The sequence below is a fragment of the Bombina bombina genome, chromosome 2, assembly GCF_027579735.1.
Source record: "Bombina bombina isolate aBomBom1 chromosome 2, aBomBom1.pri, whole genome shotgun sequence".
Taxonomy (NCBI): domain Eukaryota; kingdom Metazoa; phylum Chordata; class Amphibia; order Anura; family Bombinatoridae; genus Bombina; species Bombina bombina.
In genome coordinates this window covers 1,160,996,037-1,161,023,194 of record NC_069500.1, presented here as the reverse complement: position 1 = coordinate 1,161,023,194, position 27,158 = coordinate 1,160,996,037, and the positions used below count along the sequence as shown (strand labels likewise).

The following is a 27,158-nucleotide window of genomic DNA, read 5'->3' as shown; positions in this document are numbered from 1 at the left end:
AGAGTTGCACTGTTGTAATTAGCTCTTAAGAAGGTGATCTACAAACAGCTGGACTTAAGGGGGTTCAGGGGATAGCAATGGAGGAGTGGAACTGGTATAAAGTAAGGTTAGCATAGGTTGTATGCATCCCTGAACAGTAGAGTCTTTAGGGAGCGCTTGAAGCTTTCAAAACTAGGGGAGAGTCTTGTGGGGCGAGGCAGAGAGTTCCACAAGATGGGAGACAGTCTGGAGAAGTCCTGTAAATGGGAGTGCGATGAGGTAACCAGTAAGGAGGAGAGTAGGAGGTCATGAGCAGAGCGAAGGGGACGGGATGGAGAGTATCTGGAGACAAGGTCTGAGATATAGGGGGGAGCAGTGCAGTTGAGGGCTTTGTATGTCAGAGTGAGAATTTTGTGTTTGATCCTAGAGGCAAGAGGAAGCCAGTGAAGGGATTGGCAGAGAGGTGCAGCAGATGAAGTGAAGAGCGACGTGTAAGGAAGATGAGTCTGGCAGAGGCATTCATTATGGATTGTAAGGGAGCTAGGTGGCAGGTGGGGAGACCAGAGAGGACAGAGTTGCAGTAATCAAGGCGGGAAAGAATGAGAGAGTGGATTAAAATCTTAGTTGTGTCTTGTGTAAGGAAGTGTCTAATTTTGGAGATGTTTTTAAAGTGGAAGCAGCAGGCTTTAGCCAAGGACTGAATGTGAGGAGTGAAGGAAAGATCTGAGTCAAGTGTGACCCCGAGACATCGGGCATGCGGGGTAGGGGTAATGATGGAGTTGTCGACAGTTATAGAGATATTGGGGGTGGAGATTTTGGAAGAAGGGGGGAAAATGAGGAGCTCAGTTTTGGAGAGATTTAGCTTGAGGTAGTGAGAGGACATCCAGGAAGAGATGTGAGAAAGACAGGTAGTGACACGGGTTAGCAAGGAAGGAGATAGGTCTGGTGCAGAGAAGTAGATTTGGTTGTCATTGGCATACAAATGATATTGGAAACCGTGGGGCTTAATTAGGGAACCTAGTGATGACGTATAGATTGAGAAGAGAAGGGGACCAAGGACAGAGCCTTGCAGTACTCAGACAGAAAGTGGTGACGGGGCAGAGGAGGCCCCAGAGAAGGCTACACTGAAGGTACGGTTTGACAGGTAGGAAGAGAGCCACGAAAGGGCTGTGTCACAGATGCCGAAGGATTAGAGGGTTTGGAGCAAAAGAGGGTTGTCAACAGTGTCAAAGGCTGCGGACAGATCAAGGAGGATAAGCAGAGAGAAGTGGCCTTTTGATTTTGCTGTAAGTAGGTCATTGGTGACCTTAACAATAGCTATCTCTGTGGAGTGATAGGGATGAAATCCAGATTGCAGCGGGTCAAGAAGGGAGTTTAACGTAAGGAAATGGGATAGGCGTGCACATACTAGTTTTTCGAGAAGCTTTGAGGCAAGAGGGAGGAGGGAGATAGGGTGGTATTTAGATGGGGAGGTAGGATCAAGGGAAGGTTTTTTGAGGATAGGTGTGACCAGTGCATGTTTAATCGATGAGGGAAATGTACCAGTGCTGAGGGAGAGGTTGAAAATGTGTGTTAGTATAGGGGTAAGGGTAGCAGAGAGGGAGGGGAGTAGCTGTGAGGGGATAGGGTCAAGGGGACAGGTAGTGAGGATAGAGCGCAGTATAAGTGCCAAAACTTCTTCCTTAGTAACAGGGGAGAATGAACTAAGTTTCAGGTTATGAGGGTTGTGGTTGAGTGAGAGCATTTGAGGGGGGGAGGGAATGGAATTATGTTGAGAGCTGATTTCGTGTCTGATGGAGTCAATTTTGTTAATGAAGTGACTGGCAAAGTCTTGAGCTGACAGAGAAGTTGTATTAGGAAGTGGGGGAGGTCGGAGGAGAGTATTGAAAGTGGAGAAGAGACATTTTGGGTTTGAAGAAAGATTAGAGATAAGAGTAGAGAAGTAGTGTTGCTTGTGGAGATTAAGGGCAGAATAGTAGGAGTTCAAGATGAATTTGTAATGATAAGAGGGGCGAGATTGTCCAGGACGGATATAAGGGTGGAATTATAATGGCAGATAGATTGTTCAGGGCACGAAAAGGAGGAGAAGGATGAGAGGAGCGGTTTAAGGGAATTAGCAAGTTGCTGCTGATCTAAAGACATAATGCTGTGAAGTTTGGTGTGAGGAGTAGAAGGAGGGAGAGTTGTAGGAAGGGATGATATGTTGCAAGTAAGGAGATGGTGGTCAGAAAGAGGAAAAGGGGAGTTTGAGAAGTTTGAGAGAGTGCATCGATAGCTAAAGATCAGGTCAAGAGAGTGACCGTCTTTGTGAGTGGGAGAATCAGTCCATTGTGACAGACCGAAAGAGGAAGTGAGTTGCAGAAGTTGTTTAGCAGATGAGGCAGTGGGATTGTTAAGGGGGATGTTGAAGTCACCAAGAATGAGGGCAGGGGTGTCTGAGGAAAGGAAATAGGGTAGCCAGGCAGCCAAGGGATCTAGAAATTGAGTTGAGGAGCCGTATATGGCTGCAACACATACAGAGAGAGGGGAGAAGAAGCTGTTTTCCAGAAGGCTACCTGTTGTAAGTTAGAAGGCAGTTGAAGCAGCTGAGTGTAAAAATCTGTGTATTTTCTTTGAGTTCTGGGAGAGGATTGTGTTTGAAATCAACCTGAAGGAGAGAGATATATTAGGTTAATGATGGGCCAGCAAAAGTGTTTTAAAGGAGTGGGAGGGTACATTTATGGACATTTTAGCTAAGGGTCATTCATGCAGAAACAAACAAAAAAAAACATCAACAAAATATTACAGAGATAAGACTGAGTCTGAGGTATACAAGGGGTGAAATAAAACCATTAAACAAATAGACATATAAATGGGCCAGAGCTGCTTAAACTAACAACATATAGCAGACATAAAGTTGATAAAATATGCAATGAGCTAGAGGTATGCAAATTATGACTAGCACATATATATATATATATATATATATATATATATATATATATATATGTGTGACATTAACTTATTGTAATCCATTTCCATCTTCATTACTGATACTGAACTATATGAATGCCACATGTATCTTGGCATGATAGACATACTTTAATAGTCACAACAAGAAATCTACAAATAGCAAGTTTTAATATTTTTATGAATAGACTTCTACTATGTCTCCTATAGCCATTTCAGAGTGTTTTACACATGTGCAATATAACCGAATGATTCAATATAGTCTTGGAATACTTGCAAAGATGTCCAAAAGGCCATTTCAGGACTTTATCAAGTGCTTTGAGGTGTCAAATTTGAAAGTCAAAACTGGCCTAGAAAAGGTGTTAGAAAGTGAGTCCAAAATGTATTCTGGCCATCGACAAATTTTTTGCCCCATAGTAAAAATACGGACGGATGCAGGAAAAAGACAAACATGTGCTGTTGTGATCACGTTGCATCTTTTCAGCCAAAAAGAAAGTGCCATTGCAGATAGAGAGGGATTGAGACCATTATTAATTTGAAAGGCTACAATTCTATGTCAAAAGCAATCCAAAAACTAACTGAATTAAATATGACGTTTCTGTATGGCAAACTCTAATAGTTTTGGATGAGGACTATTGGTGGCTTTGAGAAGCAAAATTTGAATGTTAATATTCAAATTCTATATTTTATAAAGGAAAAATTTATTGTTTGTACAAACGAATGTTCAGCAAATAAAAAAAACCAAACCGGCTTTTTTTGCTTTTAATCAGAATGCTTAAATATTAATCCATACCAAATAATTACCCTTTCCCAGAATAGCGTCCTTAACCTACTAGTAAAATAAATTCAACAGTATTAACCATAAAAAATCTTCAGCAATTACCTCTGAAAATAAATGTTAGTCGGCTAGATTACAAGTTTTTGTCGGTAAGGCTTGCGGGGCTAACGAGCAGTTTCAGCTCACCGCTCACCTACAGACAACGCTGGTATTACGGGTATTTACAAACCCGGCGTTAGCCGCAGAAAAGTGAGCGAAGAGCAAAATTTTGCTCCACATCTCACCTCAATACCAGCGCTGCTTACGGTAGTGATGAGCTGGCTAAACGTGTTTGTGCACGATTTCCCGATAGGAATCAGTGGGGCAGATTCGGCAGAAAAAAACCTAACACCTGCAAAAAAGCAGCGTTCAGCTCCTAACGCAGCCCCATTGATTCCTATGGGGAAATACTTGTTATGTCTACACCTAACACCCTAACATGAACCCCAAGTTTAAACACCCCTAATATTACACTTATTAACCCCTAATCTGCCGCCCCCGACATCGCTGACACCTGCTTTATATTATTAACCCCTAATCTGCCGCTCCGGACACCGCCGCCACCTACATTATATTTATGAACCCCTAATCTGCTGCCCCTAACATCGCCGAACCCTACATTATATTTATTAACCCCTAATCTGCCGCCCCCAATGTCGCTGCCACCTAACTACACTTATTAACCTCTAATCTGCCGCTGCCAACATCGCCGCCACTATAATAAATATATTAACCCCTAAACCTAAGTCTAACCCTAACCCTAACACCCCCCTAACTTAAATATAAATTAAAATAATCTAAATAAAATAATTTTAATTAACTAAATTATTCCTATTTTAAACTAAATACTTACCTATAAAATAAACCCTAAGCTAGCTACAATATAACTAATAGTTACATTGTAGCTAGTTTAGGGTTTATTTTTATTTTACAGGCAACTTTGTATTTATTTTAACTAGGTACAATAGTTATTTAATAGTTATTAACTATTTAATAGCTACCTAGCTAAAATAAAGACAAATTTACCTGTAAAATAAAAATAAACCTAAGTTACAATTACACCTAACACTATACTATAATTAAATTAATTCCCTAAACTAACTACAATTAAATACAGTTAAATACAATTATCTAAATTATGGAAAAAAACAAACACTAAATTACAGAAAATAATAAAATATTTACAATTTTTTTAAACTAATTACACCTAATCTAATCCCCCTAATAAAATAAAAAATCCCCCCCCAAAAGATAAAAATCCCTATCCTATACTAAATTACAAATAGCCCTTAAAAGGGCCTTTTGTGGGGCATTGCCCCAAAGTAATCAGCTCTTTTACCTGTAAAACAAAATACAATACCCCCCATCATTAAAACCCACCACCCACACACCCAACCCTACTCTAAAACCCACCCAAACCCCCCTTAATAAAACCTAACACTAACCCCTTGAAGATCACCTTACCGGGAGACGTCTTCACCCAACCGGGCAGAAGTGGTCCTCCAGACGGGAGAAGTCTTCATCCTATCCGGGCAGAATAGGTGTTCCAGATGGCCAGAAGTCTTCATCCTGACGGCATCTTCTATCTTCATCCATCTGGAGCGGAGCGGGTCCATCTTCAAGACATCCGACGCGGAGCATCCTCTTCCTTCCGACGACTAACACTAAATGACAGTACATTTAAGTGACGTCATCCAAGATGGCGTCCCTTCAATTCCGATTGGCTGATAGAATTCTATCAGCCAATTGGAATTAAGGTAGAAAAAATCCTATTGGCTGATGCAATCAGCCAATAGGATTAAAGTTCAATCCTATTGGCTGATCCAATCAGCCAATACGATTGAGTTTGCATTCTATTGGCTGATAGAATTCTATCAGCCAATCGGAATTGAAGGGACGCCATCTTGGATTACGTCACTTAAAGGTACCGCGTCGGATGTCTTGAAGATGGACCCCCTCCGGATGGATGAAGATAGAAGATGCCGTCTGGATGAAACTTCTGGCCATCTGGAGGACCTCTTCTGCCCGGATAGGATGAAGGCTTCTGCCCATCTGGAGGACCACTTCTGCCCGGTTGGGTGAAGACGTCTCCCGGTAAGGTGATCTTCAAGGGGTTAGTGTAAGGTTTTATTAGGGGGGGATTAGGTGGGTTTTAGAGAAGGGTTGGGTGTGTGGGTGGTGGGATTTAATGTTGGGTGGGATATTTGATTTTTTTTTACAGGTAAAAAAGGTGATTACTTTGGGGCAATGCCCCGCAAAAGGCCCTTTTAAGGGCTATTTGTAATTTAGTATATGGTAGGGATTTTTATTATTTTGGGGGGCTTTTTTATTTAATTATGGGGATTAGATTAGGTGTAATTAGTTTAAAAAATTTTTTTTAATTATTTTATAATTTTCTGTAATTTAGTGGGGGGGTTTTCCGTAATTTAGATAATTGTATTTAATTGTATTTAATTGTAGTTAGTTTAGGGAATTAATTTAATTATAGTGTAGTGTTAGTTAATAAAATGTAACTAATGTTTGCGAGGCTGGAGTGAGGTGGTTTAGGGGTTTATTAAAGTGGTGGCGATGTCCGGTTGGCAGATTAGGGGTTAAAATGTTTATTTAAGTGTTTGTGGTGTGGGGGAGCTCGGTTTAGGGGTTAATAGGTAGTTTATGGGTTTTAGTGTACTTTTTAGCACTTTAGTTAAGAGTTTTATGTTACGGCGTTAGCCCATAAAACTCTTAACTACTGACTTTTAAATGCGGTACGAGTCTTGACAGGAGAGGGTCTACTGCTCACTTTTTCCAAGACTCGTAATACCGGCGTTATGCAAGTCCCATTGAAAATATGGGATATGCAATTTACGTAAGTGGATTTGCGGTATGTTTGAGTCGCGGAAAAAAAGTGAGCGGTACACCTGTACCTGCAAGACTCGTAATACCAGCATTAGGAAAAAAGCAGCGTTGGGACCTCTCAATGCTGCTTTTTAACCCTAATGCAAAACTCGTAATCTAGCCGAGTATGTTTCCTATAATTAATCTCACTAATGTGTGTGTCTGTGCCACAGACTCCAAACACAAATTAAAATAGTATAGATTTGTCAGTATACATTTTAAAATCCTGGCTTAACAAGATTTTGAGTGTCAGTATGAATAAATTGTGTAAAAGTGATGTAATACACATTTACAAGTAGTTATAATAAGCAAATGAAAAACCATACCCATCTAATATTTTACTTACTTTACTGGAAGACTTGTTTTTCAAAATGTTAACCTTGTAGACACTCAATGCTATTTACAAACACCTAGATTACAAGTTTTGCATTGCGGCTTGTAATGCTGAAAATATGGCATTTTCAGCGTTAAAACAGCACCGCAGCTATTACAAGTCTTGTCGGTATAGCTGTACCGCACACCTTTTAGCCTGTAACACAACATCAGTCCCGCACATGTAAAAATTACGTTTTTTCATGGGACTCCCATAGCACCGGTATTACGAGTTTTGCGGTACGGCTAAAAAGTGAGCGTTACAGCCTAAAACGACAAGATCTGTAACGCCATCTAAAGTCAGTAGTTATGAGTTTTACACTACAAAGCTGTAGCATAAAACTCATAACTAATGTGTTAAAAAGTACACTAACACCCATTAACTACCTATTAACCCCTAAACCGAGGCCCTCCCACATCGCAAACACTATATTTATACATTTATTAACCCCTAATCTGCTGCTCCCGACATCGCCGCCACTAAAAAAATGTATTAACCCCTATTCCACCGCTCACTGACATTGTCGCCACTATAATAAATGTATTAACCCCTAAACCGTCGCCCTCTCGCTTTGCAAACACTAGTTAAATATTATTAACCCCTAATCTGCTGTCCGCCCACACCGCCGCTATAATAAACCTATTAACCCCTAAACCGCAAGCCCCCCACAACGAAATATACTAAAATAAACTATTAACCCATAAACCAAAAGCCCCCCACAACAAAATAAACTAATTTAAACTAGTAACCCCTAAACCTAACGACCCTCTAACTTTATATTAAAATTACAATTTCCCTATCTTAAATTAAATTAAAACTTACCTGTCAAATTAAAAAAAATATTTTAAACCAACAATAAACTATTATAATTATTAAACTATTAAACTAACTAGCAATTATATAAAACTAAACTACCAATAAAAAATCCTAACACTACTCTAAAAAGTACAAACTATCTAATTACAAAAAATAAAAACTAACTAAATTACATTAAAAAAAAAACTAAATCACGACAAATAACAAACAAATTATCAAAAATAAAAAATAATTACACCTAATCTAGTAGCCCTATCAAAATAAAAAAGCCCCCCCCCCAAATAAAAAAAAAACCCTAGCCTAAAATAAACTACCAATGGCCCGTAAAAGGGCCTTTTGTGGGGCATTGCTCCAAAGATATCAGCTCTTTTACCTGTAAAAAAAAATACAAACACCCCCCCAACAGAAAAACCCACCACCCAATCAACCCCCCAAATAAAAAAACTATCTAAAATAACCTAAGCTAACCATTGCCATGAAAAGGGCATTTGTATGGGCATTGCTCTTAAAATGGCATTTAGCTCTTTTACATTGTCCAAACCCTTTTCTCGAAATGTGCGATTCATTTTGTATCGATTCGGAAATTCGGCCAAATTCGTAAAATTCGGGATTCGGATCGATTCGAATTTCCGAATTAAAATAGTGCCGAATCTACTGAATAAATCCGAATTAGTTCGGATTTATTCGGATTTATTCGGTAGATTCGGATGGCCATGGATTACACTAGTATTGTACAGTATATTAGGTTATATCACTCTGCTATGGGTTACACCTAATATACAGTACATAATATTAGTCTAATACTTACCGAAATTCCGAATTTTTTTAAGGGTATTAGAATTGGATTCATTTTTATTTTTTTGGATAATTTCGTTTTGTTTTGTTTTTAATGATAGGTTTTTTTATTTTTTGTAATGGTAGTTTTTTATTTTTTGTAATGTTAGGTTTTAGTGTAAGGCAGCTTAGTTTTTATTTCACAGGTAAGTTTGTAATTATTTTAGCTAGGTAGTTAGTAAATAGTTAATAACTATTTGCTAACTAGTCTACCTTGTTAAAATAAATACAAACCTACCTGTGAAATAAAAATAAAACCTAAGCCAGATACAATGTAACTATTAGTTATATTGTAGCTAGCTTAGGTTTTATTTTACAGGTAAGTATGTATTTAGTTTTAAATAGGTATTATTTAGTTAATAATTGTAACTTTAGTTAAGATCAAATTTAATTATGTTAAAGTTAGGGGGGTTAGGGTTAGGTTTAGGGTTAGATTTAGGGGTTAATATAGTTTAATTAGCTTGTTGCGATGTCGAGGGGCTGGCGGTTTAGGGGTTAATAGGTTTATTTAGTTAATAATTGTAAATTTAATCTAGCTATATTTTTAGCATGTTAAAGTTAGGGAGTGTTAGGGTTAGGTTTAGAGTTACATTAGGGATAGGTTTAGGGGTTAATATAGTTTAATTTATCTTGTTGCGATGTGGGGGCTGGCGGTTTAAGGGTTAATAAATGTAGTATAGTGTTGGCGATATTGGGAGTGGCAGATTAGGGGTTAATAATTTCATTTCGGTAGTGGCGATATCGGGAGCTGCAGATTAGGGGTTAATAACTGTAGGCAGGCGTCAGCGATGTTGGGGGCAACAGATTAGGGGTGTTTAGACTCTGGGTTTATGTTAGGGTGTTAGGTTTAACCCCTTAACGACCAACGACGTATGGGGTACGTCCTGCAAAAAAATGCAGTTAATGACCAAGGACGTACCCCGTACGTCGTTGGTCTTTGAAAGCAGTGGAAGCGATCCAGATCACTTCCAACTGCTTTCATGTTATAGCAGTGATGCCTCGATATTGAGGCATCCTGCTATAACATTTTTTAGCCGTCCGATGCAGAGAGAGCCACCCTGTGGCCCTCTCTGCATCGGCCATCAATGGCCATGTTCGTTGGTGGGTGGGAGCTGATCCAGGGAGGCGGGTGGGCGGCCATTGGTGGGAAGGGGGGTGGGATCGAGTGCGCGTGCGTGCGCGGGTGCGCGCGCGTGCACGTGAGCATGTGTGCGCGCGTGCATGGGAGCGGGTGCGCGCGCGCGGGGGGTGGGAAACCTACACTATGGAACAACAGGGGTACTTGGTGGGAGAGAGGGTGGCATCATAAAACATTTTAACGATCTGGGAGGGTGGGAGGTTGGGGGTTGAGGGGGGGCAGCTACATAATTGAGGGGGGGCAGCTAAATAATAAAATAAAAAAAATTGATAAAAAAACATTTGATTTCAAACTGGGTACTGACAGACAGCTGCCAGTACCCAATATGGCGCATAATAAGGCAGAGAGGGGGGTTAGAGAGCTATTTGGGGGGGATCAGGGAGGTTGGGGGCTAAGGGGGGATCCTACAGAGCAGAATTATTATTGGGTTTTTTTTTTAAATCCCCAAAAAACTCTTATTTTAGTACTGGCAGACTTACTGCCAGTACTTAAGATGGCGGGGACAATTGTGGGGTGGGGGAGGGAAGAGAGCTGTTTGGGAGGGATCAGGGGGTGTGATGTGTCATGTGGGAGGTTGATACCTACACTAAAGCTAAAATTAACCCTACAAGCTCCCTACAAGCTCCCTAATTAACCCCTTCAATGCTGGGCATTATACACGTGTGGTGCGCAACGGCATTTAGCTGCCTTCTAATTACCAAAAAGCAAAGCCAAAGCCATATATGTCTGCTATTTCTGAACAAAGGGGATCCCAGAGAAGCTTTTACAACAATGTATGCCATAATTGCACAAGCTGTTTGTAAATAATTTCAGTGAGAAACCTAAAATTGTGAAAAATGTAACGCTTTTTTTTATTTGTTCGCATTTGGCGGTGAAATGGTGGCATGAAATATACCAAAATGGACCTAGATCAATACTTTGGGTTGTCTACTACATTATACTAAAGCTAAAATTAACCCTACAAGCTCCCTACAAGCTCCCTAATTAACCCCTTCAATGCTGGGCATAATACACGTGTGGTGCGCAGTGGCATTTAGCGGCCTTCTAAATACCAAAAAGCAATGCCAAAGCCATAAATGTCTGCTATTTCTGAACAAAGGGGATCCCAGAGAAGCATTTACAACCATTTATGCCATAATTGCACAAGTTGTTTGTAAATAATTTCAGTGAGAAACCTAAAGTTTGTGAAACAATTTGTGAAAAAGTGAACAATTTTTTTTATTTGATCGCATTTGGTAGTGAAATGGTTGCATGAAATATACTAAAATGGGCCTAGATCAATACTTTGGGATGTCTTCTAAAAAAAAATATATACATGTCAAGGGATATTCAGGTATTCCTGAAAGATATCAGTGTCCCAATGTAACTAGCGCTAATTTTGAAAAAAAGTGGTTTGGAAATAGCAAAGTGCTACTTGTATTTATTTCCCTATAACTTGCAAAAAAAACAAAGAACATGTAAACATTGGGTATTTCTAAACTCAGGACAAAATTTAGAAACTATTTAGCATGGGTGTTTTTTGGTGGTTGTAGATGTGTAACAGATTTTGGGGTTCAAAGTTAGAAAAAGTGTGTTTTTTTTCCATTTTTTCCTCATATTTTATAATTTTTTTTATAGTAAATTATAAGATATGATGAAAATAATGGTATCTTTAGAAAGTCCATTTAATGTCGAGAAAAACGGTATATAATATGTGTGGGTACAGTAAATGAGTAAGCGGAAAATTACAGCTAAACACAAACACTGCAGAAATGTAAAAATAGCCTTGGTCCCAAATGGACAGAAAATGGAAAAGTGCTGTGGTCCTTAAGGGGTTAAACTGTATTTTTATTTCCCCCATAGACATCAATGGGGTTGCGTTACCCAACTTTTGTTTCTGCGATCGCAGGTGTTAGGGTTTTTTTTGCCGGCTCTCCCCATTGATGTCTATGGGGAAATCGTGCAGGAGCACGTCTCAGCAGCGCTCTTGTGTGCGGTATGGAGCTCAACACAACCATATCACACGCAAAAGGTGTATGTTTGAAAACTTGTAATGGCAGCGCTATAGGAAACTAAATAAGGTAACTTTTGTTGCATTCGTTAATTTCTCTATAGCGCTCAAAACTCGTAATCTAGGTAAAAGTATGGTATTATGATCAATGTTTGTTTCCTAATAAGAGATAGCTACAGTATATGCAATTAGGGCTAGATTACACTCAGAGCACAACAATATTAGCACTCTTGTCCATCCAAATCTCTTGTGCTCAATCTATACCACTTCCATTTTGCGCCTATATTACAAAGTCCAGAGTCATTTTGTTTTTGCTAAAGCCATAGTTTAGTGTGAACTAACATCTGCATGTAGAATGGTGCAGTGCGTTACATTCCTCACTTCTCTGAGGGCATGCAGTAAACTTCATGTCGGGTAACACTTGAGCACTAAACATATGGAGCAGAAAAAAATAGCAGTGGAGTTCTTCATTTAGTTCTGTACTATGTGTTTTTATTAAAACTTAAAGGGACACTAAAGTCAAAATTTAAGTTTCATGATTCTGATAGCTCATGAAATGTAAAACAAATTAGCAACATACGTTCATTATCAAAACACGGACATTTGCTGAGGATCCATCTCCTACTGTTCATGTGCAAAAGTGCCTAGTATGTACGTATAAGCATTTTGTGATTGGCTGATGGCTGTCACATGGTACAGGTGGAGGGGAAATGTATTCATTTTGAAATTTGCCAGAACATTTTGTACTGCTAATTTCAAATTCGGAGTAAGTGCTATTGCATTCTTTCTTAATTGTGTATTTTTTAGTTATTCAATTCTACTGTGTTTAGTGACCCTTTAAAGAGACATGAAACCCACATTTTTCTTTCATAATTCAGATAGAGCATGTGATTTTAAAAAACTTTCTAATTTACTTTTATTATCTAATTTGTTTAGTTCTCTTGGTATCCATTATTAAAAAAAGATACTTAGGTAGGCTCAGAATATGCTGATTGATGGCTGCACATATAAGATTTGGCTTTCAACTAGCTCCCAGTACTGCTTTGCTGCTTCTTCAACAAAAGATACCAAGGGAATGAAGAAAATTAGAATGTTGCTTAAAATTGTATTCTCTATCCGAATGACAAAATAAAGTTTTGGGTTTCTGTCCCTTTAAAGGGACAGTAAAGTAAAAAAAAAACTTTCATGATTTAAATAGGGCATGTAATTTTAAACAACTTTCCAATTTACTTTTATTACCAATTTTGCTTTGTTCGCTTGGTATTCTTAGTTGAAAGCAAAATCTAGGAGGTTCATATGCTAATTTCTTAGACCTTGAAAGCCGCCTCTAATCTGAAAGCATTTTGACAGTTGTTCACCACTAGAGGGCGTTAGTTCATGTGTATCATATAGATAAAATTGAGCTCAGGCACATGAAGCTCCTAGGAGTCAGTACTGATTGGCTAAAAATGCAAGTCTGTCAAAAGAACTGAAATAAGGGGGCAGTTTGCAGAGGCATAGATACAAGGTAATCACAGAGGTAAAAAGTATATTATTACAACTGTGTTGGTTATGCAAAATTGGGGAATGGGTAATAAAGGGATTATCTACTTTTTTAAACAACAAAAATTCTGGTGTTTACTGTCCCTTTAAGCATAAACCGTTTTACACATACACACACATATACCTTTAACCCCTCCTTTCTAGATCTTCCCCTTTTCATATACCATACTCCTTTAATACTGCTACAAAACTTAGTTTTGTTCATTAATAAACCTGTTTTCGTAAGTCTTAAGTCTAAATGAAGCTTCAGTTCTTTATTTTTTGTGTGTTTTTCTGTAAACTAGCAAGTGATAAGTTTCTTTCAGGTCTCCGAAAGCACTAAATTTTACAGCGATATTTTGGAGTTTATCACTTAACTCATCACTTGAGAATGAACACAATGGGGTCTATTTATTATTGTGTGGACATTCATGATACAATGTAGCATATCATGTCTGCCGCACATCTATAAATGCCGACAGCATACACTGTCTGCATTTTTCATTGCACCAGCAGTTCTGGTGAATTGCTTGTGCAATGCTGCCCTCTGCAGATTCGCGGCCAATTGGCCTCTAGCAGGGGGTGTCAATCAACCCGATCGTATTCGATCGGGTTGATTTCTGTTCGCAGCCTCAGAGCAGGCGGACAGGTTATGGAGCAGCGGTCTTTAGACCGCTGCTTCATAACTTCTGTTTCTGGCGAGCTTGAAGGCTCGTCGGAAACACGGGGCATCAAGCTCCGTACTGAGCTTGATAAATTGACCCCCATGAGTGTGCTAATACTCTATCTATTACAAGTATATGGCATGCTAACAAAGATTTTATTTTCTGGTTTGTTTGATTAAAACACTCTTGGGGATAAACCAGCGAGTGAGTTTTTGTCTGTGTAGCTGCTGAGTGTTTGGTAAGAGTGCTTATCTAGAGATATATTATACTAGCAAACCAGCATCTAGTCTATACGTGTACATTCTACGTTCCTTTTTTTCATAAGTAGGATCATTTTAAGACTGAAACTTTTTTTTTTCCGCTTTAACTTTGATAGCATATGTACACCCCATTCAAGTTGAATGTAGATAATGATTTTCAAGATATATATATATATATATATATATATATATATATATATATATATATATATATACAGTATATATATACACAAACACATGTGTGTGTATATATATATACACACACACACGTGTATATATATATATATATATATATATATATATAAATTTATATAATTTTTAAGTGCATTTACACCAAATTGCATCTAACTTTTTAAAGCAATAATAATATGAATATAAATGCTTACTGTAAATATTTATGTAAAATAATGACTGTCTTCAATAATTCTGTAAAATAATTACTTTTTAATTTTTTCTTTCTATTTTATAGTTTGGTTGCTACAAAGGAAACTGACAGTGCACGATCACGTAGTCCGCCAATGTCACCATCTGATTTTTTGGATAAATTAATGGGAAGAACATCAGGTTATGATGCCAGAATAAGGCCCAACTTCAAAGGTAAAATCTTATTCATTACTCTACATAATTTCCAACATTGAAACACCTAGGTCTTTGTGAGTGTGTGGCCTATTATTTTTTGGTCAGTCATGGGATATTCCAAGATTAGTTTGTTCAGAAAAATATATGATCTGAATTAAAACCATAAGCATGTATTTTTGACGTTGCTACAAAATGTCTCACTATTTCTATGCCATATACAAATTTAATTATTCCATATAGAGAATAAACGAGTAATAAACATTATGGTGATATATTTTGTATTACAGTTGCTAAATAATAGGAATATAACAGTATGTCTAGATAATCTGTCATTAACGTAATCAAGCTTCCTTGTTCAAAAGAAAAAATTAATGAAGAGAGGATTATTTTCCATTATTTTATCCTCTAAATAATTCAGTTTACATGATGGAGGTGCACAATCAGATTATTGAAGTAATCACTTATTTTTACATTGTCATATGGAATAAACAGTGCATCGCTGCAATTAAAACCATTGTTGCACCTAAAGTAATTTTTTGAAAATAGTATTTTAATAGATGTGCATTACATATCTATATATATCATCTATCTATCTATATTATCTATAGTATATTAATCTATCTTTATCATCTACATATCTATCTATGGACTACACACATTGAAAAGCAAAATCCCAAGACACTTCCTCGAGGTTCTATTACTGTGCTAATTGTTATACATTGATAATATAATTCTGTATTTGTACAAAATATCTTTGCAAAATACAATCTAGGAAGCAGATGTAGTCTTTGTATCAGATAATTCATGTTATTGCAAATTATTGATTGAAAATATATTTCTTGGAATATGTCACTCATTAATGATATTTTTGTAAGAATTTAATAGTATAGCCTGGAAATAATTACAAATTATGCTATTCCTGTTTTTCTACTTAGGGCTAGATTACGAGTGGTGCGCTAACTCTTGCGTGCGAGTGAAAAGGGGTTTATCTTAACTCTTTGCATGCATTGGTAGTAGTGCGCGTATTACAAGTTGAAAGTAAATGTGTTTGCTTGAACACAATTGAATTTAACTCACATCAGTATAGCGTGACTTCAGAGCTCTGGATAACTTTTATGCAAGTCAAAAAGTTGTACAGTACAGTTACAGTCATAAAACTGTATAATAAAAATTATTTAAAAAAAACATTGCATACAAAAATTATAGGTGCTCAAAGATATGATGTCTCAGGTGTTAGAAAAAAGGGCTGCAAAGGGCATTTAACATTGAGACATTCATAATATCATATACTTTCCTTAAACATATCAGTCTGATCCCGCCAAGTAAGGTCAGTCCAGCCCCAAAATACCAGGCAATTCTCCTCTGAGTAAGGAACATGACAACCCCAGATGATCGTTTCGGCCTCCTATGGGCATCGTCTGTGAGGTATAGCCACATTCCTCTAAGCACACTGGGCAAGGAGTCCACATCTGGTTTCCCCCATCACCCATAGAGAGACTTCTCCAGGTTCATATTAATTTGCATACAAAGAGAGAAGTACTCTACCAAGAACAAACAACAGCTCATCAGCTAATTCTATGGCGATTTAACACCCAGGAGCAGCCTCTTTTAGACCAGTGTGCTTTTCACATTGGAAAACTTTCCTGAAGCATATGAGTCTGAACCTGCCAAGTAAGGTCAGTCCAGCCCGAAATACCAGGCAATTCTTCTCTGAGCAAGGAGGGAATTACGTTAATGCGTTCAAGATATTCAAAGCGTCTTTTTGTGCACATCAGATTAGTGATTGTGCAAAATCTTTTTACTTTAACTTAATATGCACGCTACCTGAAGTGGGCAAAAAGCTTACTTCTAGTGAAGTTAACGCACGAGTGGGAGCGATTAATAGTTCTCCACTCATAATCTAGTCCTTAGTGTTTTAATTTTCTTTATATAAATGTTTTAAATTTAACAGTAATGTTATTGTAAATTTAGTATTTAATCAAATCAGAGTAACGGTAGAAAATAAATTAAACTATTAAAAAAACAAAAACATGTGGATGCAGAATTATAAAAAATGTGCTTATTGCTGCAAACATTGATTGAAGTTCGATATCAGCATTTTTCTAAGGAGTGGACATTATTTTCTGTAAAAAAGGGGCAGGGGTTTAACTAGACATTGATGGGATCTTGGACAAAGGATATAAGGGGGCCCCTATTTCAAAATTGATCTTTTTGGCCATTTGCAATGAGGAAAAGCTGAACTGGCATTCCCAAAAGAATCAAAAAGCTTCTCTATTACTTTGTCATCCACCCCCCTTGATTAGTTTGCAAAGGTTATGCACTTCCTTTACAAATATGGTGACAGGTTTAACACTTGTTCCATGATCCCTGTTTTAGAGGGTGGCACACAGAAGAGTAAAACATAATACAGGCACACCCCCCCCCCCCCCACGTAGTGACAACACTACTGATTGCAGGGATGGGCTCCCTAAAAGTGCAGGCTAAGTCCCAATTGGCATTTCTGAGATGCCTGTAGTTACTCCCCTGCTTTTAAGATGTGTACATATTCCAAGTTAAGAAATGAGTTGGTTGCAGTTTGAGATAAAGAACAATGTTTTTTAGTATACCAAGGGCTAGATGTGTAATCCTCCATAATAGAGCCATTATAAACAAATCTAATAACAATAGCTTTTTCATATCAACTCTATTTTAGCAACATGATAATACCCACACCACATTTATTTACTGATAGTACATTATATTCAGCTCATTAAATGAAAAAAAAAACACCTCCTGATGGCTTTTTGTATGGTGATTTCAGTGAATACCAAAGCCAAGTTAAACCACTGATTCTTATTGACCACTACAAATGATAAACAATGGTAACAAATTCTAGCCAGTGAGTAGAAACAAATAGATGTCCAGGTGCAGCTATTACAAAGACACTAATATTTCCTTTCATCTGCATTACACACATGCTTAACACAGTCCTCACTGCAATTAAACACATCATCCCCAATACAAATAAAAAAAATGGCACACAATAGTGACACGCATGGGACTTCCTACATGACCCCCATCACAAAAACAACTTAAAACTTAAATGTGTAGTAGCACCTAACCTCCCAGTGGAAGAACATGTTATTTTTCAACTATGAACACTTGGTACTGACCTACTGATAAACTAATAAATGGAGCTAGACCCAGATATATATTAAATGGAGCAGTCTGGCTGCACAAGCCTCAGTGCAGTTTATGGCAAAGTAGCTGGAACAAGAGGTACTTGCTTGAGCAAACTGGTGCCAATCATTAAAATACATCTCGGTAAGCAAAGGCTATAAAACACAGTTATTAAACTGTGCATTACACTGTAGCAGTTACTGATAATCAGGTTGAGGCAGGCAGAGTCAAACACATGTATTAAGGTATTAGTTATGCTCCAAAGATAAGTTGGAAGGCAACAGGAAGTCATACATGAGTATACAGACATAAGCACAGTAGTGATACAAAAGCAGGTAAGAAATCACAGCAATAAGTTAAAGCTGCATGTGGAAAGCACAGCCTGACATCAGGATAAGACTTACGAAGTTATTCAGAATTTAAGACTTCTATTCAAATGATTATACTTTCCAAAGCACAAAGTATAGTGATTGCCATTAATGTAGAATTTATTAGCTCCACCTGCCTGCCAGCTGCAGGCAGTTACTTCGTTAGTACTGCTATAAAAGGCAGCCTTGCAGACCAAACCCTGCCCTGACATTGTGGTTTTCCAGCTTTCTTTGTGCCTTTGTCCTGAACCTGAATTCTAGTTGTACTGTGTTTCTCCTGGTTCCTGAATCTGGCTTGTCTCATGACCTCTCTCTTGAATTTCCCTTTTGTTTGATGAAAAATCGGACTGATATTCTAGTATACCAAGCCTGGTCTTGTATCCTTACTACTCTAACTGATTCTCCCTGTATTTGGTTATTTATCAGACCAGCCTGCCACTACTGCCTGTTAAACTGCCTGTTAAACTGTATCACCATCCTGCCTTTTCTGTTTTTCTGCTCCTGTACCCAAGTCCTTCAGAGGAAACCTGCCAAGCACTGGTATCCTATTTCAGTGCCTATCCCTGCAGAGGGTGCTTGCCAGTTCCAGTATCCAGCTACTGCATTCAAGCTCTGCATGAAGTGTCTATGATGTGCCAGTGTCCAGCTACTGCACTCAAGTTTTGCAGAGGGTGTCTGCCATGTGCCAGTCTCCAGCTATGGCACCCAAGCTCTGCAGAGGGTGTCTGTCAAGTTCCCGCATCCAGTTCCTGTACCCTTGCTCTACAGATGGTATCTGCTAAGTGTCAGTTTCCAGTTCCTGCTTCCAAGCTCTGCAGAGGGTGTCTGTCAAGTTCCTGTATCCACTTCCTGTACAGAAGCTCTGCAGAGGGTGTCTGTCAAGTTCCTGTATCCAGTTCCTGTACCCTAGCTCTACAGAGGATATCTACATAGAGTTTCTGCCAAGTGCCAGTTTCCAGTTCCTGCTTCCAAGTTCTGCAGAGGGTATCTGCCACATACCAGTATCCAGCTATGGTACTCAAACTTTGCAGTGGATGTCCACCCAGCTTCCAGTGTTCTGCCTCGAGTGGGCATTCCTGTCTTCGACCTCAAGTAGGCATTTCAGTGTTTGGCCTCGAGTGGGCACTCCAATCTCAGCCTTAGCGTGGGCATTACTGTTCCTGGCCCTACCATGGGCATTACCTCTGATTCCAGCTCTGAAGTGGGCACCCCTGCTTACCTCTCCTGCTTCCAGTTTCTAATCCTACAGTATCCTATACAATAAACTTGCATTGACTATCTGTTTCTTTAGCTATGCCTAAAAGGGGAAGTTCCATTACAAAGTCCATCTCACTGGCCCCTTTTAGTGCACAAGACAGCCTTAAATCCGGCACCTCCACACATAGGGGCCTATTTAAGAATGTGTGAGTAGACATGATCCGATATTGCGGATTATGTCCGCTGCACATCGATAAATGCCGACAGCATACGCTCTCTGCATTTATCATTGCGCCAGCAGTTCTTGTGAACTGCTGGTGCAATTCCACCCCCTCCAGATTCACGGCCAATGGGCCACTTGCAGGGAGTGTCAATCAACCCGATCGTATTGGATTTGGTTGATTTCCAGCGATGTCTGTCCTCCTCCTCAGAGCAGGCGGACAGGTTATGGAGCAGTGGTCGCCAGAAACACGGGACATCAAGCTCCATACAGAGGCCCCATAAGCTCCAAATCCCTGAAGCTCCTATGAGTATGACATTTATAAAATTACGTCTATCTATTGAAATTATTGAACATTTATCTCAATAAAATATTTATATTAACATATCAGTTAATACTGTTTACATCTTGACATCACAATGCTGCATTTTTATAGTTGTTCTTTCAGATTTATAAGAAAGAATTTAACAAATATTTTTACTTTATAGGACCACCGGTGAATGTCACATGCAATATATTTGTGAACAGCTTTGGATCTATTGCTGAAACCACCATGGTAATGTATCACACATGTTCTTATCAATCTCACTGCACTGAAAAAAATGATAATATACAACATATCTGGGGTTTAGGTATTTCTATCTTAGGATAAATAGCTTAGAATTTGTTATAAACTATATTATAATTATTTCTGACTAAATAACTTAAGTGAGTATGTATAATTGAGGTATTAAGAATTGGGCAAAATCATTATACAAGAATTAGAACAAGGATTGAACAAGAGACAAGACTCAAGGCAAATGCTGTTGTAATACTGTGTTTTATGTGTTTTACTGTTTCACTCTTTTGTAAAAATGCTCAATATCTTCATGTTCCTTTTTGCCACTACTTGTCTCTATAACAAACTACTATATTCAATAATTCCTTCCCACTCACCACCTACACTATTCATTAGCCCATCTCTTTTACCCTCATCTCACGTTTGTGTTTCATTAACTTTACACATTCTTAAACACTCTCTCTCCTCCCTGCACCTCTTAACAAAAACAGTCTTAATACTGCAAATCTGTATCTCATCTTATGTCACTCTCCCTCTTGCTCATACTAGCTGCTGGCAATATCTCCCCTAATCCTGGTCCCCCACAACTTCCTAGCCTTGCACACCCATGTGTGCCATTCCATAGACTTTGAAAATAAAACTCTGGTAACCTTACTCAAGTCACTCTTGTGTCTAAAGCCAACATACCCTTCACTTGTGCACTCTGGAACTCTCACTGTGTTTGCAACAAGCTCACTTCTATCCATGGCCTCTTTATCTCCCACTCCCTCAACCTTCTGGCTCTCACATAAACCTGACTCTCTCCTTCAGACACAACATCCACTACTGCATTGTCACACGGGGGTCTCCAATCCAGTCACACTCATAAGTCTGAAAATAGACAAGGAGATGGTGTAGGTATTTTACTCTCTATTGTTCTACCTTTCAACAAATAATACCCATCTGTTTCCTCACATTTTCCTCATTCAAAAGTCCCATGATCCACTTATTCTCTCCTTTCTCTATTCATGTTACAGTCATATATCGTCCCCTGCCTTTTCTACTCAATTTCTAGATCATTTTGCTGCCTGGCTACCTTTTTTCCTCTCCTCAGACACCTCTGCCCTCCCTGTTAACAATCCATCTGCCTCCTCTGCAAAACAACTTCTGCAACTTACTTCCTCTTTCAGTCTGTCACAATGGACTGACTCCAACCCACCTAGATGGTCACTCCCTTGATCTGATTTTCAGATATCAATGTACTATCTCAAACTTCACAAACTCCCCTTTTCCTCTTTCTGACCATCATCTCTTCACTTGCAACATCACATCACTCCGTACAACTATCCCTCCTTCTACCCCTCCACTCCACAGAAGCAGTAAGTCACTAGATCAGAAACAGCTCTCAAGCTCTCTTGAACATATGCTCTCTTCTATTTCCTCCTTTTCCTGCCCTGACCAATCTATCTGCCACTGCAATTTCTCCCTTACATCGGTCCTTGACAATTTGGTCCCTTCTACCATAGCTCGTAAGTCACACATTCATCCTCAGCTTTGGCATACCCCTCTGACACATTACCTACGCAGATGTTCCCGTACTGCTGAACGACACTTTCTTCACTACAAGTTTATCTTAAACTCCTACTAAATCTTTCTTCAAACCCAAAATGTCTGTTCTTTACTTTAAATACTCATCTCTGCCAACCCCCACCTCCTATTACAAGTTCTCTCTCAGCACAAGATTTTGCCAGCCAGTTCAATAACAAAATTTATTCCATCAAAACGAAATCATCTCTCAGCATACTACCAATTTCCAACCCCCTCAAAAGTTCACAATCATCCAAAACCCAAACAGCCATAAATTCAGCTCTTTCATCAATGTTAATGAGGAAGATGTTTTTGCCCTTATACTGCCTTTTATTGTCTTCTCACCTCACTACCTGTCCCCTTGATCCCATCCACTCACAGCTACTCCCCTCCCTATCTTCTCACCCCATACTCAAACACATTTTCAACCTCTCCCTCAGCACTGGAATTTTCCCCTCATCTCTAAAACATATACTTGTCACAAATATCCTCAAAAAACCTTCTCTCAATCCAACCTCCCCATCCAAATACCACCCTATTTCCCTACTCTCCCTTATCTCAAAACTTCTTGAAAAGCTAGTTTTTGCACAACTTTCACAGTTCCTTACATTAAACTCGCTCCTTGACCCACTGCAATCTAGATTTTGCACCCAACACTACGCAGATACAGCAATCATTAAGGTTACCAAAAACCTACTTACAGCATTATCATAAGGCCACTTCTCTCTGCTAATCCTCCTTGATCTGTCTTCAGACTTTGATACTATTGATCACCCTCTCTTGCTCCAAACCCTCCAATCCTTAGGCATTTGCGACACAGCCCTCTAGTGGTTCTCTTCCTACCTATCTAACCTTACCTTTAGTGTAGCATTCTCTGGTGCATCCTCTGCCCCTTTACCACTTTGTTGGGGTACTGCAAGGCTCTGTCCTTGGTTCCCTTCTCTTCTACACATCATCATTATATTTATTAATAAAGTCCCTTGGGTTTCAATATCATTTGTATGCTGATGACACCAAAATCTACCGCTCTGCACCAGATCTATCTCCTTCCTTGCTAACGCGTGTCACTAAATGTCTTTCTCATATCTTATCCTGGATGTCCTCTCACTACCTTAAGCTAATTCTCTCCAAAACTGTGCTTCTTATTTTCCACCCTTTTTCCAAAATCTGCACCCCCCATTTTGTATAACTGTCAATAACTCCATCATTACCCCTACTACCTATGCCCGATGTCTTGGGTTAAACTTGACTCAGATCTTTCTTTCACTCCTCACATACAGTCTTTGATCAATTATTGCCACCCTCCCCTTAAAAACATCTCTAAAATTCAACATTTTCTTACACAAGACACAACTAAGATTTGAATCCACTATCTCATAATTTCCATCCTTGACTATTGCAACTCCATCCTCTTTGGTCTCCCTAGCTGCCTTCTAGCTCCTTTACAAACCATAATGAATGTCTCTACCAGGTTTGTCTTCTTTACACGTCACTCTTCTTCTACTGCACCTCTCTGACAATCCATTCACTGGCTTCCTCTAGCCTCAGGAATTAAACACAACATTCTGACTGACATACAAGGCCCTCAACTGCACTGCTCCCCCTATATCTCAGACTTTCTCTCCAGATACTCTTACTCCCGTCCCCTTCTTTCTGCTCATGACCTCTTCCTCTCCTGTTACCTTCTCACACTCCAGTCTACAGGACTTCTCCAGTCTTGCCCCTATCTTGTGGAACTCTCTGCATACAACCCACACTAACCTTTCCTTACCCCATTTCCTATCCTCCTTTATTATCCCCTTCAACCCCTTTGCAAATAAGAGCCCAGCTGTTTGTAGATCACCTTCATAAATAATGACTACCCATTTGATCCCTATAAATGTTACCTTGTATACCATGCCTATGTTTATAGCACTGCAAAATCTGCTGGCCCTCTACAAATAACTGATAATAATAATAATTATAAAATAAAACAAGGTACAGGTAGAAAACACTTTATCAAAACTGCTTGAGACTGGAAAAGGTTTGGATTTCAGAACAGTTTGAATTTTGGAATATTTGCATCTGTAAAAACAGACAGTTTGGAGAGGGGTTGAAACAAAATGTAAACAGAATATTGTGTCATTTAGGCAATATTTGCATGTAGGAATACTGCTTATACATGCAACTAAAGATAGTTTTATATCACTTTTAGTACTTTTGTATACTTTGCACCATCAGAAAGATAGTGCAGTATTGTAACCATAAAGGTAATATTTGTTGTTTTAAATAAATGTAGACTCACATTTGCATTTTAGAACAAAATAAGAATTAAATCAAATGCACAAGCAAACAAGATTGTGACTTACAGATGGATTATTTTTTTTATATATATAATTTTATTTAAAAATACATGTGAATGAAAAAGTTTGTATTTCAGAATAAGTTTGTATTTTTGAATTCCTGATTTGAGGATTTGTACCTATAGTATATTTGCTAAATATTTTGCTATATTTGTATTTCAAAAAAAGTCTAGTCTATTATGTACATTATACATAGCAATTTCCAAATAACTAATAGCAGGAAAAAAAAAAAAAAAAAAAAAAAAAACTTTTGTGCATTTTAAATCATTAAAAACTGTTTTTTTTTTGTTTTTTGTTTTTATATTTTTTACCTTTCTAGTTTGTAAATACTATGAAGCTTTTAACTTTGTTATTGTACTTGATTTTAGTGTTTTTTCATACATTATATTGTTTTATTTTTTCATTAAATTGATGCCAACTCTGTTACATTCCTAAATTATGATGAGTGCGCCTAAGATATATTTTTGGATTCTGTAAATACATTATTTGTGATTGTCAGTTTTTATATACCATTTTTTATTATACAATATGATTACTATTTAAAATTATCAATCAATTTTAACATACAGATTATTTCAATACATATATTATTCTTAATAAAATCTCTAGGTATTGTCACATCCTATAGCTTTATTTAAACTATTACAGTTACCTAGAAATATGTTTACTTCAGACTACACGATCCCACAACAAGAGTAATTATATTCTACATAACAGACCCATGTCTGGGTATTTCATTTATTCTATTTTTTAATATTATATTCCTATTTATTTAACATCTCAGTGGTTACAATGTTTGACATTTTCATACCTCATTTAGCAGCCTTAGTAAACATTGAGACATATTGTTCTGTTTACAAACAGCAACAAAAATTGCAGATGAAGCCACAATTGTAGCTTTTAATCCAATCACAAGTAATTGTGAATCTAGATTTCATTATACTGCAATACACCCAAATCATAGATATCATTCTATTTTCACCCTGCTCTGCATGAATACTGAACAAGTCTGTAATTGCATTACCATGAAAAGTTACTAACAGGCATATCCTTTTACCCGTAGGTGGGTTCATGTTTGGACACCTTTGAATTATTAATTGCTGTAATGTATGCACATATTTATTTTTTCTTTTTTTTTTATATCAAGACCTTTAGCAGATTGATTATTTCTGAGCAACGGTACAACATACTTTTTTCATATTGTATTTTTATTTGAGTTTTGAAGGGATATCAAATTGTACTATTGTTTGGTCCTTTGGTTTTCCTAACACTTTTAATAATAGTTACAGTCACAGAAAAATACTCACAGACAGTGCATAATATGTAGTAACATAGTGTGCCTAGTTTTACTTTAAGTCTTATGTATATATATATATATATATATATATATATATATATATATATATATATATATATATATATATATATATATATATATATATATATATATATTATATGAGTACATTGCAGATTAAAGTAATACATTATAATTATATGAATTTCTCAAATAGCAAAATTCTTAGTGGACGCACTAAATGAATACACTCCAATATAATCTCATGAAATTATATTAACATTTTGAATGAAATTAGGAAACAGCTAAATAAATTAAACATTTTAAAGGGCCATTCTGTATTTCCTTCAGGTAGCAGAAGCCTGATTAAGACATTACTAAATATAAAATCTCCCTAAATCCCCTATGCATGATACCAGATGTGGTCTCCCTGCCCATTTTGCTTAGAAGGATATGTCTGCACCTCACTGACAACGCCCACAGAAGGCCAACATGAGTTCATGGGGTTGCCATGTTCCTTGGATCATTGCCTGGCATTTTGAGGCTGCACTGACCTTTTTAGGCTGAATCAGACTGATATACTTACGGATAGTTCTCTGTAGTGAAAAGCACAATTGGGCTAAAAGAGGCTGCTGCATAGAACAAACTACTGAGATGTTGTTTGTTCGTGGTAGAGTGCTTCTTATTTTGTATGCAAATATAAAATTAATCCCCACTTGCATACTATTTAGACCATTACAAATATCATGGGCTTCATATGAATGTGAGGTTCTCAAAACAAAAAGAACACAATTATCCAATCAGGATCCCAATCACACTGAGCATGAGAAACTGATATTGTATCTGTGCTGCAGTGAAGAAAATGGATATGAGTGTAAATATACCAAATGTACTGTAAATTATGTCTCTAGGGAAGCTAAGTGTTCTCAGAGACACTATGATGGCAAGGACAAATAGTTAAGAAATATTTGTCTCATATTTAAGGGACATGAAACCCATTTCTTTCATGTAATTGGCAAGGGTCTTTTTTGGGGTATAGTCTTTTTTCAAATTGACTGTTTTTCATTAAATTTCGTGGGCAAAATTAGGCTCTCGAGGGCGCAAAATGCCAAAGTATATTGCGTCATTCTATGGCGCAAGATTTTTTGGCTCAAAGTTCCATTCGATGACGCAAAATTAATCATTTCCGGTGTCTTAGTTGACGCTGAGTTCCATTCACAAGGTTGCGTCTTCAATGATGTGAGTGTGTCATTTTCGGATGCTATTAGCGCCAAAAGAATTTCTGTTTGCGTTGTGCATCATACTTGGCGCCAAATATTTTCATTATTTAAAACCCCATTCCTATATGCCTCTTGCCTTTTTCTCTATCAGAGAGCTATGCTGTTTGCATTTTTTTCCCATTCCTGAAACTGCCATATAAGGAAATTGATAATTTTGCTTTATATGTTGTTTTTTCTCTTACATTTGCAAGATGTCTCAATCTGATCCTGTCTCAGAAACCACTGTTGGAACCCGGCTGCCTGATAACAGTTCTACCAAAGCTAAGTGCATTTGTTGTAAATTTGTGGAGATTATATCTCCAGCTGTGGTATGTAATAGTTGTGATGATAAGCTTTTACATGCAGAGAATGTGTCCATCAGTAATAGTACATTGC

General features: G+C 37.9%; 1 protein-coding gene across 2 annotated transcripts in view; it reads left to right on the top strand.

Moving 5' to 3' along the window:
- The window catches only part of GLRA3 (glycine receptor alpha 3), a 450,097-nt gene that overhangs the window by 72,280 nt on the left and 350,659 nt on the right, over positions 1–27,158 (top strand). The window contains exons 2-3 of one of the 2 annotated variants that reach the window (XM_053703842.1): positions 14,689–14,816; positions 20,231–20,298. In XM_053703842.1, coding sequence (XP_053559817.1) covers positions 14,689–14,816; positions 20,231–20,298 — 196 coding nt within the window. Of the gene's footprint in view, positions 1–14,688; positions 14,817–20,230; positions 20,299–27,158 lie in introns of those variants that run through there. The other variant, XM_053703843.1, reaches the window with a different exon arrangement.